This window comes from Mixophyes fleayi, chromosome 9 (assembly GCF_038048845.1).
Source record: "Mixophyes fleayi isolate aMixFle1 chromosome 9, aMixFle1.hap1, whole genome shotgun sequence".
Lineage (NCBI taxonomy): Eukaryota > Metazoa > Chordata > Amphibia > Anura > Limnodynastidae > Mixophyes > Mixophyes fleayi.
In genome coordinates, this window is record NC_134410.1 from 103877282 (window position 1) to 103897881 (window position 20600).

Sequence of the window (20600 nt, forward strand, 5' to 3'; positions counted from 1 at the left end):
TGGCCCTGATGATCACTAGTGCAAAACCACTGCATTTTGCTCTGTGTATTGAGTGCATATAATGAATGAGATCCTGTCTTTTCTGAAATTGGGCACTATTATATAGTATAGTATGTAGTAGATTGGGTCATACTTAACATAGTGCACTGTGCACAAATGTGCTGTAGCCCACACCAACTTGTCAGATTGTAGATGGTATTTCCTACCACAGATTATAAAATGAAATCTAACCTCTGATTGGTTGCTTTGAGTCACAGCACATCAGTGCACATGGCACCATGCTATTAAATAATGGGCATGCAACACATGCGACAGTTTATGGATGCATAATAGAAAAATTATTTTAAACCAAAATAATTTACTCTTTTAGCGCTTCTAAAAATAGGCACATATTAGTCTTTTTAAGGAATAATATAAAATGAAGCATTTGTTTAACTGTAATATTATTTGCACAACCATAAAATATAGATCATTGGGCTGGAAACTCAATTATTTCTCCATCCAGTGGAATTTCTTAACATGTAGGCTGTAACAAGTAACAGTACACATGCGCTGAACTCATGCATTGAGATAGTATTGCCTAATTGACATTTCATTTGCAGAGTTAGAGGAAAAAAACTCTCACAAAAACAAAAAGTATAAGCAATGGACAAAGTGGAAACTTAGAAGTGGCGGTATAGGGAAATGTAACTGAACGGCAGGGGGGGGGGGTTTGATAGGTTTAAGTTAATCATAGCTCTAATTTTAGAGGCTTTTAAGAAATGTTTAGTAAAATACAAAGACATTAAGTGATGCAGAGGCTATCCACTCTGTGTCCCCCACCTCTCCCATGTCACATACACATAGATACATACACACACATGGAATAACATCCAGTATGCTGAACTGGAGCAGTGGCTCTGTGCAGTTCACATCATGTATTGGTCATATAATGCACAGACAGCTGTAGGACTGATATAGAGTTCTACGCATTTTACTTAAAAGTTTAGACATAAAATGTGTCAAAAAAACCCTGCAATTATAGAGGAATGAAGAGCTGAAAAAATGTTAGGATATCATCATCATCATTTATTTATATAGCGCCACTAATTCCGCAGCACTGTACAGAGAACTCATTCACATCAGTCCCTGCCCCATTGGAGCTTACAGTCTAAATTCCCTAATATAGACACACACTCACACATATACATACAGACAGACAGGTAGAGACTAGGGTCAATTTTTGATAGCAGACAATTAACCTACCAGTATGTTTTTGGAGTGTGAGAGGAAACCGGAGGACCCGGAGGAAACCCACGCAAACACAGGGAGAACATACAAACTCCTCACAGATAAGGCCATGGTCGGGAATTGAACTCATGACCCCAGTGCTGTGAAGCACAAGTGCTAACCACTAGGCCACTGTGCTGTGTGCTATGTGCGACTTAGCATACTACGTAAAATATCTATGTTGCAGGAAGTTCAAGCAGTGAAATATAAATTAATAATGATTTTCCTTGACAATGATTGTAAAGTAACAGGGTGTATTCTGTCTTGTATTCATACAACCGATTGAAGCAGTCTTTAATGTCCTTCTCCTACATTTCAACAAATCATCCACACTTCATTTTGCTTCTATCTCTTGAACCAGAGGCGGAACTAGCGAGCATTGGGCCCCTGTGCAGGGAGGCGGGGAGGAGGGAACCGGGGCTCCCAACCCTCCACATCTGCCATACGGTGGACCCCATTATCTCCATGGGCCCCAGTGCACGGCATCTGCCACACCAGTGGTAGTTCCGCCACTGTCTTAATCTCATTTTGGCTCATATAATTTTTCTGAAATGTGCCTATTTCTCCTCCTCACACATACCATGCGTTCCAGCATGTGGGCCCATACCCAGAGCCTGGGTACCAACAACAGCTGTGGGTTCCAGTAAAGTATCCAGAAATGGTGATGTAGTGACATTATGTACAACTCAATGGGGATGTCCAGACGTCCCCATTAAGCACAGGAAATCTTATCATGACAATAGTTATATCATCAAGTGTTGTTATCAGTGTAAGGAGCCCAATCTGCTGCAAGTAAGATCTGGCTCATATCTTTCCTCTCTGGTAGCGCTGATTGATACAGTGTAGCCTGAATCTAACAATAGCTGTCATGTTAGCTGCTGTTTGATTTAGGTTACACTGAATTTATCAATGTTGACAATAGATGAAACCAAATACAGCTCCAGACTCCAAAACTCCATCACTTTACATAATGTACATCACATCCCTATACTCAAGAGAACTTGCTGATTAATTTTGGGGGTAAAAAATGTTTCTCGGTTTAAACTGTGAAATGTGGTCTGATCATCTGGCTTAAGAAGGGAATAAAGAAAAACTCCACACAAAATATAAAAAAAATATTGTTTTGTGGAGTTCAAAGATTTAAACGAATAATAAAGTGATACTTACCTTAGATGTGCCGTTCGCCACAAGCTGAGTAGTAGGAAGACATAACAGAGTGGAGCTGGACTGTTATTGCAATCACAGACAATGGTGATGCTGGGAACGACGCATCCAATGAAAGTATAATTTTGTTTTTTGCCATAACTCCTCAAGATCCACGCAAAACTAGATTGTATGGTTTGGGTAAAGTTCTTCCTAAAATATGTCATATAAATGGGGTGACTGTCTTTACATATGTGACAATTGTGCATTTTACATTATTATTTGTCCCCCTATAAATGAGTTGTCACAGAAAACACTTGGAAATTGCAAAAGGCATCTTATTGAAAGTATAGGTCGATGTCCCATCTCCAATACCTTCAAGTTCATGTTAAAATTCAAGTTGTTTGGCAAGGGCAGGGGGCAAAGCCCTGCTAACTCAGGTATGACCCCAAAAATGTATTCTAAAGCTCATCCTGCATCACAAAATGTTATTATCCATGTGGGGGCAATAAAAGACACTTGAGAGCACCTAGGGGTTTATTTACTAAGCTGCGGGTTTGAGAAAGTGGAGATGTTGCCTATAGCAACCAATCAGATTCTAGCTGTCATTTTGTATAATCTGATTGGTTGCTATAGGCAACATCTCCACTTTTTCAAACCCACAGTTTAGTAAATATATCCCCTAACCTTAATTTAACAAGGAATGCCCTGATCCGTCCAGATTTACTCAACTTCTCCTACCATAAGATGCACCCTCTGCAGACACAAGCACGTCGACATGCTAACCCATGCATTTACTATAAAAACTAGGTGCATGAGTTCACAGTGGTCTTTACTGCACAGTACGTGACTGCATTTTGGCATCTTTATAAATAAACTCTCATTGATTCTTGAAGAACAATACTGCAACATTAAGAGCATTCTGAAGGATGTCATCACAGAAGCTAAGTAGTTTAGGCATCCAAAAACATACTGTGGGGTAATATTTTGAGATTAAGAATATGCATCCAGGATTAGAGGCTTTCTTAGTTTCTTAGCTGTCCAAATAGAGATGGTGATTTCTGATGATAAAAAAACATTGAAAGCTGCTAACAGTGATATTGATAGTGGAGAATATACCAGTGATTTCTTTTTTATGTTTATGTTTAAGTAATTTTGTTTATTGTTAATTAGTTTCCCTTAAAGAGTGTGTAATGTGCAAATGGTGTACACATGTTGAGAAATAAAGATGTAGACCCTCAGGGCTTCAAACCAAGCTATTGCCAGTGACAGGTTTTCACAATCTCATTGCAGTGATTGACATCCTAGTTACTGAAATGTGACACACAAACATGCTTAAATAATCACATGGTTATATACAATAGGAATAAATGCTCACAAACAGTAGTTGATTTATAAATATTTTCCTTTATTTCTTAAAAGCAATTATTATTTGTCAAAATAAATTAATTTGTATATTTTTGTATGAATGAAAAAAAGAATACTGAGATATTATGAAATATTAGTCATAGAGAGCTCTTTGATGACTCCTCAAAGATGCTGAACTATGCTACAACATAACAACATAACAATCAATCAGACATTTGCTTTCATTGTCTAACCTGTACTAGACAGATAAAAGCTAACTGCTGATTGGTTGCTATAATTCCTGTTAACAATAAAAGGCAGTATTTACCACGCAAAATACTAACATGATGCAGAGGATTTTGTGCCCATTTTTGAGCACCATAAATAGGCTGATGCAATATGAAGTAATTTCATGGTTCTGGAGGTCATATCTCCAGAAGGACATAAATACACTAAAAACTGTAGAAAGAAGGGCAACTAAAATGGTGCATGGCCTACAGCACAAAACTTACCGGAAAGATTAAAAGATCTTAATATGTATAGTTTGGAGCAGAGAAGGAAAAGGGGGGGCATGATAGAAACATTCAAATACATTTGAACAAGGTACAGGAGGGAAACATTCTCCTAAGGAAGAGAAGTACTAGAACATGAGGACATGTACTGACACTGGAGGGAAGTAGGTTCATTTTTGAGGAAAAACTTACTTCACAGAAAGGGTAATGGACAAGTGGAATAGCGTCCCATCAGAGGTGGTAGAGGTTAATACCTTAGAGCAATTTAAACATGCTTGGGATAGACATAAGGATATCCTTACAAAGAATAAAGAGATCAAATAGGGTTTGAGGTTACCATAGGTTGAAATATAGGCAGACTTGATGGGCCAAGCGGTTTGTATCTGACATCAAAGTCTATGGGCTAGATTTACTAAGCTGCAGGTTTGAAAAAGTGGAGATGTTGCCTATAGCAACCAATCAGATTCTAGCTTTCATTTATTTAGTACCTTCTACAAAATGACAGCTAGAATCTGATTGGTTGCTATAGGCAACATCCCCACTTTTTCAAACCTGCAGCTTAGTAAATCTAGCCCTATGTTTCTATGGTTCCATCTGATCACACTTGTTTCACAAATAAAGCAGATTTTCTACCTCGACTGAAATGTCTTATATTTGCGGACTTTTCATAATTTCAATTAATTGATTTATGTCAGAACAGCAAATCTATGCTAATATACATATAAAAACAAGAGCAATCCCACTAAAACCAATTTGTGATGTCACAGTAGTAGTTGTAGACCACATCGGCGTCACCACTCGCTCACAGATGTTTTCATATGGCGGACTCAAACTGTTTGCTTCAAAACTTGTCATTACAACTCTGGCGAAAACATCACAGGTGTTCACATCATACTTACCAACTTTAGAAAGTTGGTTTGCGGGAGAGGTGGGCGTGATGGGGGGCGGGGCTCCAAAATGCACATCATTTTGGACCCTCCACCATGACATAATGACGAAACGCGTCATTTGACAGCAGGGGGCGGGGCCAAATGCTTGCGATTGGGACCTAATTCTGCCCACTTCACTAGGAAGTGGGCACTTCCTAATGAAGTGGGCAGATCCGGGAGATTGCCACACTCTCCCGGGAGTCCGTGAGACTCTCGCAAAATGCGGGAGTCTCCCGGACATTCCGGGAGAGTTGGCAAGTATGATTCACATTGATGTGTTGTCATCAAGTATATAATATATGAAGCACACTGGATGAGCCGGGCAAATCATTTTGATCTTACACTACTACACCTAAATTGTCTATCATCATCATCATCATCATTTATTTATATAGCGCCACTAATTCCGCAGCGCTGTACAGAGAACTCACTCACATAAGTCCCTGCCCCATTGGGGCTTACAGTCTAAATTCCCTAACATACACACATACAGACAGAGTGAGACTAAAGTCCATTTTGACAGCAGTCAATTAATCTACTAGTATGTTTTTGGATTGTGAGAGGAAACGGGAGTGGCCTGAGGAAACTCCACACAGATAAGACCATGGTCGGGAATCGAATTCATGACTCCAATGCTGTGAGGCAGAAGTGCTAACCACCAAGCCACCGTGCTGCATTTCCAGCATACATAAGGTGGACACCTACTCTCTGTTCTTGTGAGATTACTCAGTTTGCAAGGAGGTGGAAAAATATAAAGAGGTGCACTGTGCCTCATTTCAAAGTCCAACCTCCTACAACTATAGAACCACCCCAATTGTGACATGGCCCCACCCCCTGTCCTGAATCAAGGAGCTGAAATGTTGTTAGGTATTTGTATGACTTAAATTAACCAAGAAATTGAGTAAGGGGGACATTGGGAGTGCCTTCATTACACGTGGCACTTTCGTGTGCTTCAAGTTTTATTTACATTGTGCAAAGTGCACCAACAATTGTGCTTCTCTGCTGAAGTGCTACTGGTAGGTGCAAAATGCATCCCACTAAAACTATAGGAAGAGACTCAACCTCCACTGGCTTTGAGCTAGTGCAAAATTCAAGCATTCTTGTGGAGTGTAAACAGTTGTGCACCTGTCTGCAAAGCAAGGAACTTTCCTAAAACTGCACCTTCTCCAAATGTTCTAATTTTCTTAATTTAATTCAATAAAATTGAATATGGTTTTTGAAAGATCTAAGCACACTAATTAACTTACTATGTACTTCCTTTGATTTCAAGGGCGGGGTAGGAAGGGGCATATGCACATAGTCAATATACAGTGAGGGCTTGCCAAGGTTGAACACTCGCAGCTGCATGGGTACATGATTAATTGCACCAGCTACAGGTCTAGTCCTAAGTGCTGAGTGATAATGATGACAGCTGTGTATACATGTTAGAACATGTGTTTGCAATCAAGAGCAACTGTAAAAATGCATTTTATGTACAGTGGACATTAATAACATCCTGATAAATGTATTTAATGGGAAACAAATATAAAAGAAAAACATCGTTTTTAAAAAAGTTTTACATGAATTACTATTTTATTAACAAGTATAATTCATAATGTTTTTTAAACTGTGTGTTCTGATGGGACCTTATATTCCACATATGTATTGTTCAAATCCTGCAGTGTGATGTGTCTGTCTCAATACAGCAAGTACCGTATATGCAGAGATGTTTGTTTCAGCTCTAACTATAGTTAGTATGTCAGCCCCAATTAGAGCAAACAAACAGTTACTGTAAAAGTGAAAACATATTTGTAGTGTTATAAAAGCTCTATTTTGATTTATTTTAATAAAATATAATAAAGGTCAAAAAAATAGAAAAGTAAAAGTAAAAACATATAAAAAGAAAAAAAGGAAAAGTAAAAAGAAAAAAATACACACTCACCTCTGCCTCCTAATTTCTTAAACTACAGCAAATTACACATATTATGAATCTAAAAACAAGGGGAAAGACTTTTTCAATTCTTGTCTAATTTATCTTATATAACCCCCCAAAAATTATGTTACTTCAAAATTATATCAAAAGAAACCGTATTCATCACAATAAAATATATTTAAAATTCACTGTGCTACCCTAACAAATAAAACATATATTTTCACTTAACCAGCACATGGCACATGTTGAAATGTGTCTGGTCACAAAGCTACAAAGTACCCTGATCATTAAAGACATAACTTAGCTTATGACAAATAACACATTTGGGGGTATTTACAATAGATTCACAAAATCGCTGAAAAATGTAGCCAACATGTGGTATTATTCTTAAATATCTAAAAACACATTGTAAATAAACTGTGTTTCACAATCACCATCATCTATTTATATAGCGTCACTAATTCTGCAGTGCTATACAGAGAATGCACTCACATCAGTCCCTGCCCCAATAGAGCTTATAGTCTAAATACTCTAACACACACACAAAGACTAGGGTCAATTTTCACAGCAGCCAAATAACCTACTAGTATGATTTTGAGGTGTGGGAGGAAACCAGAGCACCCAGAGGAAATCCACAGAAACACAGGGAGAACATACAAACTCCACACAGATAAGGCCTTGAACTCACGACCCCAGTGCTGTAAGGCAGAAGTGCTAACCACTAAGCCACTAAATCTTTCCATATCAGTTTAAAGACAACTGACAACATGCCCCTTCCATTGTTTAATTCTCAGGCAGAGGCCTCCGACTTCTTAAATACCCTTATTCACATCACATCCTGACACTTACCCTGTCACATAATGAATAAGCTGCAGCTTTGCCTTCACTAATAATCACATACCCTGCTGCAAGCATTCCCATATGCTCATTGGCTACAGGTTGTTCTGTCTCCTCCCACTAGAACTCAGGGTATACACACAAACAGCACATAGATATTGATAACAAAAATGTGTTCTGACCATCTCAAATGCACCTTAAATAGTGTTTCTGCCCATTGCAATACAATACCCAGATGTAACTATATTAAAAATATGCAGGCTGGTTGATGTTTAACAGCTTTGATAAGCTGAGCATGTCACTGACTGACAAAAAAGAGCTTTCGTGATGTCACTCAGCTTAGGTATAAAAATTTGCGCCTGGTATAAAACAGCCACTTATGAGCTGTCTGTGAGCCAGTGTGTACTGTATCTATTCACTATTTACATCAGTGACTATTTCTGTTTTATTTTGTATCACACAGTCTAATGTGAGCTTATTTTAGATCAGAATAAAAGGTATTTATGAATGCAATTTACAAAACAAGTGAAAATAATATTTAATATATAAATATTTACATTAGAACTCTCACGCATTTGACGTACGTGAAAATATAACATCTTAATCCTATAGAGAAGAACCCAAAATTGTTAGTCCTAAATAAACCCATTAAATATAATGATACGGGCAGCACGGTGGCGTAGTGGTTAGCACCTCTGCCTCACAGCGCTGTGGTCATGAGTTCGATTCCCGACATGGCCTTATCTGTGTGGAGTTTGTATGTTCTCCCCGTGTTTACGTGGGTTTCCTCCGGGTGCTCTGGTTTCCTCCCACACCCCCCAAAAAAAAAAATACTAGTAGGTTAATTGGCTGCTCTCAAAATTGACCCTAGTCTCTCTCTCTGTCTGTCTGTCTGTGTGTGTGTTAGGGAATTTAGACTGTAAGCTCCAATGGGGCAGGGACTGAGTTCTCTGTACAGCGCTGCAGAATCAGTGGCGCTATATAAATAAATGGTGATGATGATGATATTTTCTACTTCACCTAACTTTATCATATGTATAATTAAAATGTTATAAAATTAACATCTTTTAGAATTACATTTTATTATACTTTATATAAAGTTGATTGACATAAACTGATTGTATTTAAATCATGTAAACATTTTTATGATAGCACTATTTGTAATCAGAACTGTTCAATGACAGTAATGGGCCTGGGGCACAGATTACAGTACATGACTTTGTTCTTATTTGCAACATTTATAGGATAACAACTTGAATCTGTAAACCAAAGATAGAGTTATTTGGTTTATGGTTAAGGTTTAGGCAATTGTTAGGTCTGGGATTAAAGTTTGGGGTATGTTCAACACGTTCTAAAAAAGAGATTGTATACTGACTAGATTTTGGAATCTCAGCATTATCTGACTGGGATGTACTGTGCTGTTCCTTTTATTCTGAGAACAAAGAGAATTACATAATAATGTAAATATTTTGCCTTGATTATCTTTATTAAGTCTGGTTACAAACAGGCAAATGAAGTAATTAAAGTCCACTGTACCATATATTGTTGCTAACAGAACTTTCTATTCACTAATGAAAAACAATCTAATCCTATTTCTCCCATTGTGTAATGGAAATGTTTAGTGGTGAATGTATATTTATGCTTACAATAGAAATGTACATATTTTCTATGACAGTGTAAAGCTGGAGTTTAACAAGGACTGAAAGTCCTGTTGAGCATCCATATTTATGTGTACACACCTACACGATTTTCCTTCAGATCTGTGCTCTTCATCTGTCATAATCACCTGCTGAAAATATTGTGACTCTACACACTCTATAGAGATCTGCCTACACTGCTGGTAGTGAGTGCCTACACACTTCCACATTTGCCCGAGATCGTTCCATCGTTGATCGTGATTTTTAGGAAGTTTATAAAACCAAATCAAATGATATGTTGTGCTTTGCTACGATAAAACATGATTGTGGGTGCATACATACTAATGTGATATCTTACCAAATGTTCATTTTTCACGTGGTCAATCATTGGATGAAAAACTTGTAGTGTGTACTCAGCTTAAGTCCACTTGCACAGTTCGTTGTTAAGCATATGCAGCATTGCACTCTGGTATTGTTAGTTGCAGATCCACTGTGGTGCGCACACACATCGGTCTATGCAGTCTTGCATAGACCAATGTTTTCAATCAAACAACAGATAAAATAACAGGAAAAACAGACCAAACTGGCACAGGATGTTATCCAGGTAAACCAGGCATCAACGCCATAAGCCATCAACAAAGGACAATGGCCAGGGCCACCTTTAGACTGGTACAGCAGAAAACTGGCTAGAGAGCCTTAGAGACCATCTGTGGGAGGGGCTGGCGCTCAAAAGGTTTATAGCACCGGGACACCACCCTAATTGCATGGGGTAAGAGCTGCCAGCCACCATAATCAGAGCCACTTACAGTGATTTCAGGATCTGGTATGGCCGCTTCTTGGGTCCCCCTGCAGGTGGTGAGCACAGCCTACGGGGGTGTGATCACACAGAACTTCCCTCTGCAGGACGCTTGTGCAGCATCCAGTGCTGCAAGTGCTCTCTTGGAAGGGCATGACCATGCAAACTATTAGGAAACTATTGGTCCATGCAATCACTTTCCCCAACCTAAAATCTATTGGTCCATGCAATCACTTTCCCCAACCTAAAATCTATTGGTCCATGCAATCACTTTCCCCAACCTAAAATATATTGGTCCATGCAATCACTTTCCCCAACCTAAAATCTATTGGTCCATGCAATCACTTTCCCCAACCTAAAATCTTTTGGTCCATGCAATCACTTTCCCCAACCTAAAATCTATTGGTCCATGCAATCACTTTCCCCAACCTAAAATCTATTGGTCCATGCAATTACTTTCCCCAACCTAAAATCTATTGGTCCATGCAAACACTTTCCCCAACCTAAAATCTATTGGTCCATGCAATCACTTTCCCCAACCTAAAATTCAGTGTGAGTGAAACAATATGTTTGCACTATTTTTCATACTCCTTCATGCTCCAGAGCTGTCTGCATGCTAAAAAAAAATATCAATATGGTTGTTCACTAAGTGCAAACACGTAGACACCACAATTGAATATTTGCATGAAAATAAATGTTAGCAATCGCTTTTCAGTAAATTTGCCGGTAGTAGAATGAATACAGAGTGAGAAACAACAGCTAATAGCCCATCAGTGATTGCAGATGGAACTGACGACACATAGGGTGTGCCAAAACTAATTCCCATTCTTTAAAGTGCCAAAATTAGCACCACCTGCAACCACTCGCTCATTGTCCCTGCTGGTAATCCACATTTTTGACAATAACATCATTTACATTTACATTTTGCATGCAACACAGCTAAGGTTCAAACCATTAGAAGGGTATGATATTATGAATAGTATATAGCTGCTGGGAGAATAGGCTTACATGACACAGTGTCATAAAATATATTGCACTGTACACAATTACAAGATAATGCTTTGGGTAAATGTTATTCCTCATTGTTCTTTTTAATATTCCAGTTTTGCTTATCTATGTGAATTAAAAGATTGCGATGACTGTTACAACCTTTCCTTTGTTATATAATATTTAACTTACTTGTTTTAACTCCACGTGCATGAAAGATGAATTTGAATACTAATATCACTGTTCATATAGCACACAGAAAGAAAAAATAGTGTCTTGGATCTCAACAAATACCTCACAAATACATAAACGAGAAAACAAAGGTTTAAATTATGGTGTACAAATTGTTCAAATATATATTATGGGACAAGCCATCAGAATAGTAAATATATGGGAGGCAGCTGTAATTTTATAACGTATCTAGTAATTACTAGATTGAAACTAATGTACCTAAAAAGATTTACTTGTATTTAAATTAGAAAATAATATCTGATTGTTAAAAATGTGATATGCATTTGTGAGGTAGTCAAGATTGAAAACACTAATTATGTTATTAATATATTACTACTATTATTATTATTATTATTAAGTCATAGTTATCACAAAGGATAGTACAGCGCTGTAATACGGCCTAGAAGAACCAGTGAACACAATGTAGACTCAGACCAATCTTTACAGAATATGTAAACTCCTGTTTCCACCAATTATACAAATGCATACTAATATCTGCCTCAACCCATGGCTTGATTGTTTTCTCCTAATTGTATCAATGTAATTTTGTAATTTATATATTATATATATGCATGCCCTTAGTTGCTCCACTGAACCTGACAGTCAGATATAGTGACATTGTATGGATTGTTCAATCGAAGAGTACCTTCTGTTCTTCCATGGCACTTATTCAGTAACTTGTGTAATTGAATATAATTATAGCATAATATAATATATAATATGTACACTTATGAGTGTGATTTACTAAAGCTCTAAGTTTCATTTCACCTTAATTAAAAAGGAGGCAGCTTCTAAAAAAAATAATCTCATAAGCAGAGAGGGCATTGCACAAATCCACCAAATTTCTGCTTTAAGTAAATCACTGTCAGTATCCATAGATCATAATATTTATATAATATATATATATATATATATATATATATATATATACTCCAGAGGTTTTCCTCTATGGCGACCTAGTCCTTAAACGTCACAGTTGGTGATTTTCTTTATGCAATAAATAAACATAGATGCTTCTAAAATACTACACACCTCAGCCGAAAAAATAAAATCCAGTGTAAATATTCAAGGCCAGCTGTAGAAATATAGGCATACAGGGAAGAAAACAAGCTGGACCTTCTAACATTTAGATTGTTTACAAATAAGTGTATGTCATTCATTTAAAGAACAATTCCCGTTATTGAGTCAAATGAAAAATTAAATATAAATGAATAATAAACTCAAATGATCAAATGTAGCTAAAACAATCTGTGTAACGGTGTGGTAATTCCACTGGAATCTGAGCAAATCTTAATTAGAGACCTTGGATTCGTAACGCTGGAGAAATTACTGCACCCTCTCTCTCCTATCCTAAAAACATACTGAGTCAATCTTAAATATTCCTTGGACAACTAAAATCAACCCTCCTAGTTTTCAATACAATTACTTTTTGTTAGACCTTTAAGGGGTGTTTCTCCATCATGTGACTAATTAATTGGTGTTTGCTTGATCTGCTACATCTTTAACTTAAGTGCCAATATGAACTGGAGGTGTCAAATATTTAATATTGAACTTTTTCCACCATTGCCACTTGATATGCATTTTAATTTTCAGTGATAGAAAGTGGGTGGATTATTTTATTTTAGCAACTTCTTATAAATAATAAGCACAAAAGTCATGACTGCCTAGGCCCGGGAGTTAACATGGAAATACAACAAACGTATAGAAGTGCTAGCATGTGATCAGCTTTCCATAAGAAGTTTGTTGCAGATTTTTGGGCTGTTGCTGGGTTTCATAACTGCTCCCGTAAAGAAGACAGAGGTGACGCAAATAGGGAGTTCATCTCTGCCTACCCACCAATAAAGATGTATTCATAGATTGTAAGCTTGCGAGCAGGGCTCTGTTACCTCTATGTCTGTATCTATTACCCAGTATTGTTTTATTAATGTTTGTTCCCAATTGTAAAGCGCTACGGAATTTGCTGGCGCTATATAAATAAATGATGATGATGATTCATGCATTTGAGAATAGAGATTATCTCCTGAATTGATACCTTATATGAAATCACTTGAAGGATACAAATTCAGGGGACAATGTTGCTATACATTCCAAAGGTGGGGTACAGTCCTTGAGAATTCCAAATATCATACAAAGGACGCGCAAAAGGAACAAGAGGAAAGCGGCTGTAAGGTTGTGATTCCCTAAGGTATAACTTTTACCCCAGTTTGGTGGGTCAGACAAAAGCCAATAGCCAGTTGTCAGTCAGGCAATGCAGGAAAAATAGTCTATGGCGATGCTGAACTAAAGATGTCTTATTTACAGCACCTTAGTGAAAGTGTGTTCACTACTGAGTTCGGGTAAAACATAAGCCTCTAGTACATCATCTTCTGTTTCTTTAACTCTTTCAACCTGGCAAAATGTTAAATTCGAACACAGATCCACCAAGCTGGGGTAAAACATTGAACTTCAGCAAATCACCAACATACTGCTTTCTTCTTCTCCACTTATTCCTTGTAGACCTTTGAGAGTGCTCCAGAACATATTATTATTATTATTATTATTATTATCATCATCTCATATATATATATATATATATATATATATATATATCAAAATATTCCACAGAAAGGAACAGAATTGGAATTCTTACTCTGAAGGCATAGGGAACTAGTATACTGAACTAGTATACTGATGTTGTTATTAATATTGTTGTTATTATTATTATTATTACATTTATTCTGCAAATAAATGAATTATCCTTTAATTCTGATTATTAAAATTCTAATCACTGTTTTTTGTAAAAAGGTAAATTGGTGGCCAATTCTGCATGACCCCCGTGATATGTATTCCTGGATTTATTACACCGTGAAGCTCAAACAATATATTTTAAACACCATATTTAGACAAGCACAAAAATAGTACTATAGATTCACATATACATATGTTAGCGGCACTTTAATTATATAGCGCAGGTAAATATCATGCAAATCATTTCTTTGCAGTTTTTAATTTTACAACAGATCAGGTTTTTTGCAGCACTTAGATATTAGACTCGGTACCATGACTATATGAGTACATATAATTATCTTACACTAAAATTCTTTGTACATACTTTGAGGAGCCATAACTCCCTGATATATATATATATATATAGGGAGAGACAGTATAATAAAGTAAACAATATCTTTAACAATCTATTACTCCATGAAGTAGTGTGCTTCAATGCCAGTTAAGGCAAAAATGTACAACAATGCATTTCACCACAAAACATTTAAACTATATTCATCATACCCTTCTCAAAGAGAAAAGGGTGCTGATGAGATTGCAAGACCCGATTCCTCCTGCAGAACAGATGAAGAACATCCTGCCATATCACGTAGCTCGTGTGGACTATTGAGCTATATTTTCCTTGGGAGGAAAAGTAAAGAGACACTCAATCTGCCAATAGGAAACATAGGTGTTGTTTTCTAATAACATTTATTTCATAATCATTTTGAAATTCTGGTAAGTTTGTGAAAGATGGAATAGAACTGATTATTTTTGGTGAAAACTATTATGAGGGCAGAGTGAGACCATTCAAATCAGCCAACACTTATTAAAGGAGCACCACAAATTACAGCAACAGGCCCACAGGTCTTTCATTTGATCCTTACAGAATTGGTAACTGTAATAAGTAGGGTAAAATATAGGATAAACTGACTAAATCTACGTGATGTTGGTTTCATTGCAAAAGACACAGATAAATAAATACAATAGTCCGCCATGCAACATAATTAACGTGCACTTGATATTTTCATGTCCGCGCTCTCTCTCTCTTTCCTCTGTATATATATATATATATATATATATATATATATATATATATATATATATATATATGTTTGGAATGCATCCAATTGATAAATATCCCTCACTTTGCTTTTTTTATTATCAGAAAATGGTGCTGAATTTCAAGGTTCCAGACCTTTAACACTTGCAATAACAAGATGCTGATGCATGTTCTATATTATTGAATGAATATATGTTTTTTTTAAAAAAAATCCCAACCATTCAAAGAAAAAAAATCAGCTCACACTAATAAGGTAGCACTTTGCTAACACAAATACAGTTATGACAGTTATGCAAGTGAGCAGATGCTATCTAAATAATGCTAGATTCTTAGCTAATGAAGTTGCATATTAAGTAAAATGCAAAACTGAACAGTCATGTATGTAAATTGGAAAGTGCAACACTTTATTTTTGTTTTTGTTTTTTTAAAATAAATGTCAGGAAGTATGACTTACCCTGCTTTTTAAACACTTTTCTTCTTTCTGAGTTAAGATTGTGGGATTTAAATATGTTTACATGAGAGAAAATGTAATCCAGGTATATACAACATGAATTTACAAATATCAGCTGTTTTGGTGCAAATATTAGTCATTAAAAATGTTTCCATTCCTCCTTCATACACAAAATGAACACATTAGACACCAACTAGTAAGTAAGACAAACTATTTTGTTTTTTTTGTCATCATAAGTGCATTAAACAAGCTTTAAAATATATGTCCATAGTTAAAAGTCTTCTTCCCTAAAAAAATAATGTTACCTACCCAATAATTTGTTTACCTGTGATGCATAGATATGAAGTTAACTGCTGATTGATCCATTAAGAACACATAGCTGTATATTTATTTATTAATAATGTTACTACTATCTTTATTCTATCTCTAGCAATTATTAGACCTAATTGTGTTTTGTAACTTTTGCTAAAAGAGTGGGGTTCTCAAGGCTGTATGATTACCGTGACCAGCATCTTTCTGTACAGATGACACTTTGGTAGTGGATCGTTCAGTTAATAAGAAAGAAGGTGTATACCTAAGACAAATGGTCCAGAGATGTTTTGGCTGCAATTGCAGCTCACCACAATACTTATAGGTGTATTCGGTTTTCCAAAGACTTGGATTAGGAATTTAGCCAAGGAAGGAAAGGGGACAACGGTTATCTGTACAAGAAGCGACCTAAGCAAAATTATCCCTAGGTAGGTGTTTGATTGTCACAACACAGTCATCCAGTAATCACCCAACATTAACACTATACATATTATACACAATTCAGATACAGCTTATATGAGAAACCATGTATATTTATTACTTCGTGTTTAATTTAATTAGATAGTGATACACATTACAACTTCGTTTCAGAGAAAATACGCATTATTCATCACCTGAACAACGCAATCACTGCTATGAACGGAAAACAACAAATACTTGGAGCTGGAGAATGGGAGCACTTTAGCAATGTAGCCTGGACAGGGATAGCTACTAGCTGCCTACAGGTAAATAATACACACAGACCAAAACTACTGAAGCTAATTCTTAATGAATAGAGCTAATCATGAACAATACGCAGAATGATAAATATTCCCAGGGCAGACACTAGTTAGGTGCTATCAAGAAGTGCAGACTATTAAACGAGAAAATGCAATGTCAAACTTAAATTATGCGTCAATGTATAACTACGTACAGGGTCATTTAAACATTCTGGCCTTATAATTGTTTGCATAGGCCATATTGTCTTCTGGCATTATTGTGAGCTATATATATATATATACATATATATATATATATATATATATATATATATACACACACACACATATATATATATATATATATATATATATATATATATATATATATATATATATATATAAAAAACTTAGCATGAAGGTGCATAATCATTTTGACCTAACATAGCACATTATATTGTCATTGATCTTTAAAAGTGGGTTTCCGCTAGAAATAATGATGTAGTCACAAAACATCCCGCAAGATCAATTTCCTAATCTAACAGACACCAGGATCCTTTTTAGAGCATCTCCCAAAATTTTCTCGATGCGCATATATATGTTATTAAAGGTATATGATTATCAAAGATGGGGATTCTACTTAGATTCGTCCAACACATTTTACTATATGCAAATTTAAATGATAAGTATGATATTTAGTTTCATCTGTTAACTATAAATCATCAACATTCCTGAATAATAAAAAGGATAAGCTAAACAAGATCTGTCTCCTTACCAGCTTTTAAAATCTTCCGTCAAAACTTGACAATTTGGATTGACTAAAGTTCTGTGATATAAGCTTCTAATAACGAAGTATAAGATTAAAGGTATTACTCCCGGATGTAACTTGCATTAACCGGGGTCAGTTTCTAATTGGTATATTTGGAAATTTGGTTTTGATTGAAATCTGTCTCTAATAAAAATATTGAAAAATGACCTGATAATCATCACAACTTGTCTACTAGTTAGGGTCGACACTCTTCCCCTTGCTTGTCACAATTATAGGGACGTGACCCTAATCAGGGGGATTTCTGGACTGACGAGTATAATATAGAATATTAGTCTAATCTTAAATGATAATGTTTATCTCGAATCACGAACTTGCTGCTAGTCTGTCCCGAAGTGAAAGGGATAAAGGGAGTTCCCAGCACACACAGGAGTAATTCCTAGCTAATTTATATAGCGTGTGTTATTGTGTACTAATCATATACATAGGATGGTTTAATTGCGTGCATTTATACGGTGTAATCTATTATATAACTAAAATGAATTGCCAGTATAGCTCATGTACCGGTTTTATGCAGCTCTCAGTGGAGAGGTATTGCGGCAATTGTATAATTAGACATTATTATGGATGGAAATATTCAATATTCAGTAGTGAACACAGAGCAACTGTTAAATATAAGACAAATGGGCATCAGGGGCTTAAAAGTTCGCAATAACACCCTATATAATCAACACTGACAAGCAAATCATTTTTTACTATTTTTCTCAGGTCGAAAGTGACACCCTCTAATGTTTATTTAAATTTAATATACTTGTGATTTGCTCCGGATATTATATTGTGGGACTGCGACTCATACCTACCATAGTAGCATTATTTTTTAAACAAAGTTCTGTTTGTGGTTAATATGCCCATAGCTGTAAGACGTACTCAAAAAAGGTGACAATTATGTTTATGATATGGGAAGATTTTTGATGCCAGATATAGATATCTCAAAATCACCCAGCTAGAGTGTATCAAATTAGAGTAGAGACAGATAGATAGATAGATAGATAGATAGATAGATAGATAGATAGATAGATAGATAGATAGATAGATAGAACAGTTGTAATTGGTAATAACAAAACAAAAGAAAATGTTTCAATTAACCCAAAAAATTTTTGGAACATTTAGTAATTGTATACATATATATATATATATATATATATATATATATATATATATATATATATTTGTATTCGATATAGTAGGTTATGTTGCTCGTACCCTTCTACAGATGTTCCATCTGCCTCATCATGTATCACTACTAGTATTTATTGCAGTTAGATTGCAAGCTCTAGGGGTAAAATAGAATTAGGGAAGGAAAAAGAGATAATATAAGTCAGAAGTGTGATAGATAGATAAGATAGATAAATACGTTGATTGGTATACACGTTTGTAAACATTGCTTTTGCTCTTTTCTATAAACAGTAGATAGATAGCTGCACAGAGTAGCTTGCTGAGCGCTGTTAGCGCAGAATTGCAAGTCAGCGCGACAGTATTCAATGAAGTTCAGGTGCAACATGTGTTCAAGCCAAACGCCAAAACGCTTCTCGACTCGCCTCTAATGTCACTTCTGCAAGATGATATCACATCGGCTCAAGATAAACTCCCCTCACGAATCTCTACATGTGAACTGGCAAACTCTGTCTCTAGCTACCCATGACAAAAAGATGTCAGTTGGTCTTACCATAGCTTGAGGGCTCTTGGTGTCCAAACATCGACTTGCTCCCCTGGGGATCTGCTTATCGTGGGACATCGCCTTTCAGGAGATATTGCCAAGAAAAACCTCAGGATGAAGTTGGTTTAAATGCCACCAACTTCTCCTTTATATTTCAGACAGCCTATACAGACCAGCTCCAAACAACAAATAAGAACTTTCTAGTAGGCATTTAAACCATTTGCAACAAAAGATGTGTCTTTTTAATGAAGCAATTTGAATCTAGATTGATTTTTTTTTCTCCTGCACTTAACCCATGCCTCTTGAGGTAATCGTTTCGTTCCCATGTAATCCAAGGCAGAGAAGGAAAAAAAAAAAAGACAAACTACCTGCAATTAGAAATTGCAGCAAATGCCCAGGATAAGAGGCAGCAAGTGTCAATTTCAGCTGTCAATCAGACAATCCATCAGGCCACCCAAAGAATTGCAAATTTGATTTCTTTTAATGGTTGTAATTAAAAATCGATTTATTTTTCCTTTATGCACAAAACTACATTTGTTTAAACAACCGTGGCAATGTACTTTTCACAATAAATCTGTAGGACCGGAGTTAACATACGCCAATTATGCTGCATCTCTGAACCATTAGTACATTTGCATCTATATTAATCTATATCATATTTTTTTTCTTTTAAATGGAATAACAAACTGCAATTTGTAATATATTCTATGTTGGTATTTCAGTCCTGTAAACCGCTATGTGTTGGTGTCAATCACTATAATAAAAGTAACTCTTTGTCTACTCAGCTGATTTACTAATAACCTTTCAGTAACAGAGTACAACAGATGCAACAGGGAAATATCTCACCTTTCCTGCAGAATCCCCTTCGGGATCCAAATTGTTCCCCTCTGAATGAGGGGCAGCATTTTCATTTTTCCAGTACATGGAGAGAAAGGAAGACCAGTGTAAACAGAAATATTGGTGTGTCCAGATTTGAAGCGAATTAAATCCTCTCAACCTTCAGGAGGACCTGGTGCAAAGATTCCAGCTGAGGTGTAGAATCAGTCCAAAATTCCTCATGTCCAGGACTGTCTGCCCACAAGTACGAAGGGAAGATGTGGATGTAAGTGGGAAGTTAAACGATTCTTCCTTCCACTTTCCTGTTGGATGGAGCTGAGAGGCAGGAAGAGAAGGGAAGGAACATTACAGGCTGGGAGGCAGGTCTGCAAAATGTCCAAGAAATGAAGCTCTGAGGTCCACCTTCCAGAGGAG

At 36.3% G+C, this 20600-nt stretch overlaps 1 protein-coding gene across 2 annotated transcripts in view; it reads right to left on the reverse strand.

Annotated features, from left to right (window-relative positions):
- The window catches only part of LHX6 (LIM homeobox 6), a 129440-nt gene extending 109114 nt beyond the window's left edge, over positions 1-20326 (reverse strand). The window contains exons 1-2 of one of the 2 annotated variants that reach the window (XM_075184754.1): positions 20196-20326; positions 19359-19430 (exon numbers count right to left, since the gene is read on the reverse strand). In XM_075184754.1, coding sequence (XP_075040855.1) covers positions 19359-19430; positions 20196-20273 — 150 coding nt within the window. In that variant the 5' untranslated portion in view covers positions 20274-20326. The remainder of the gene's footprint in view (positions 1-19358; positions 19431-20195) is intronic. The other variant, XM_075184755.1, reaches the window with a different exon arrangement.
- Positions 20327-20600: the final 274 nt, after the last annotated feature.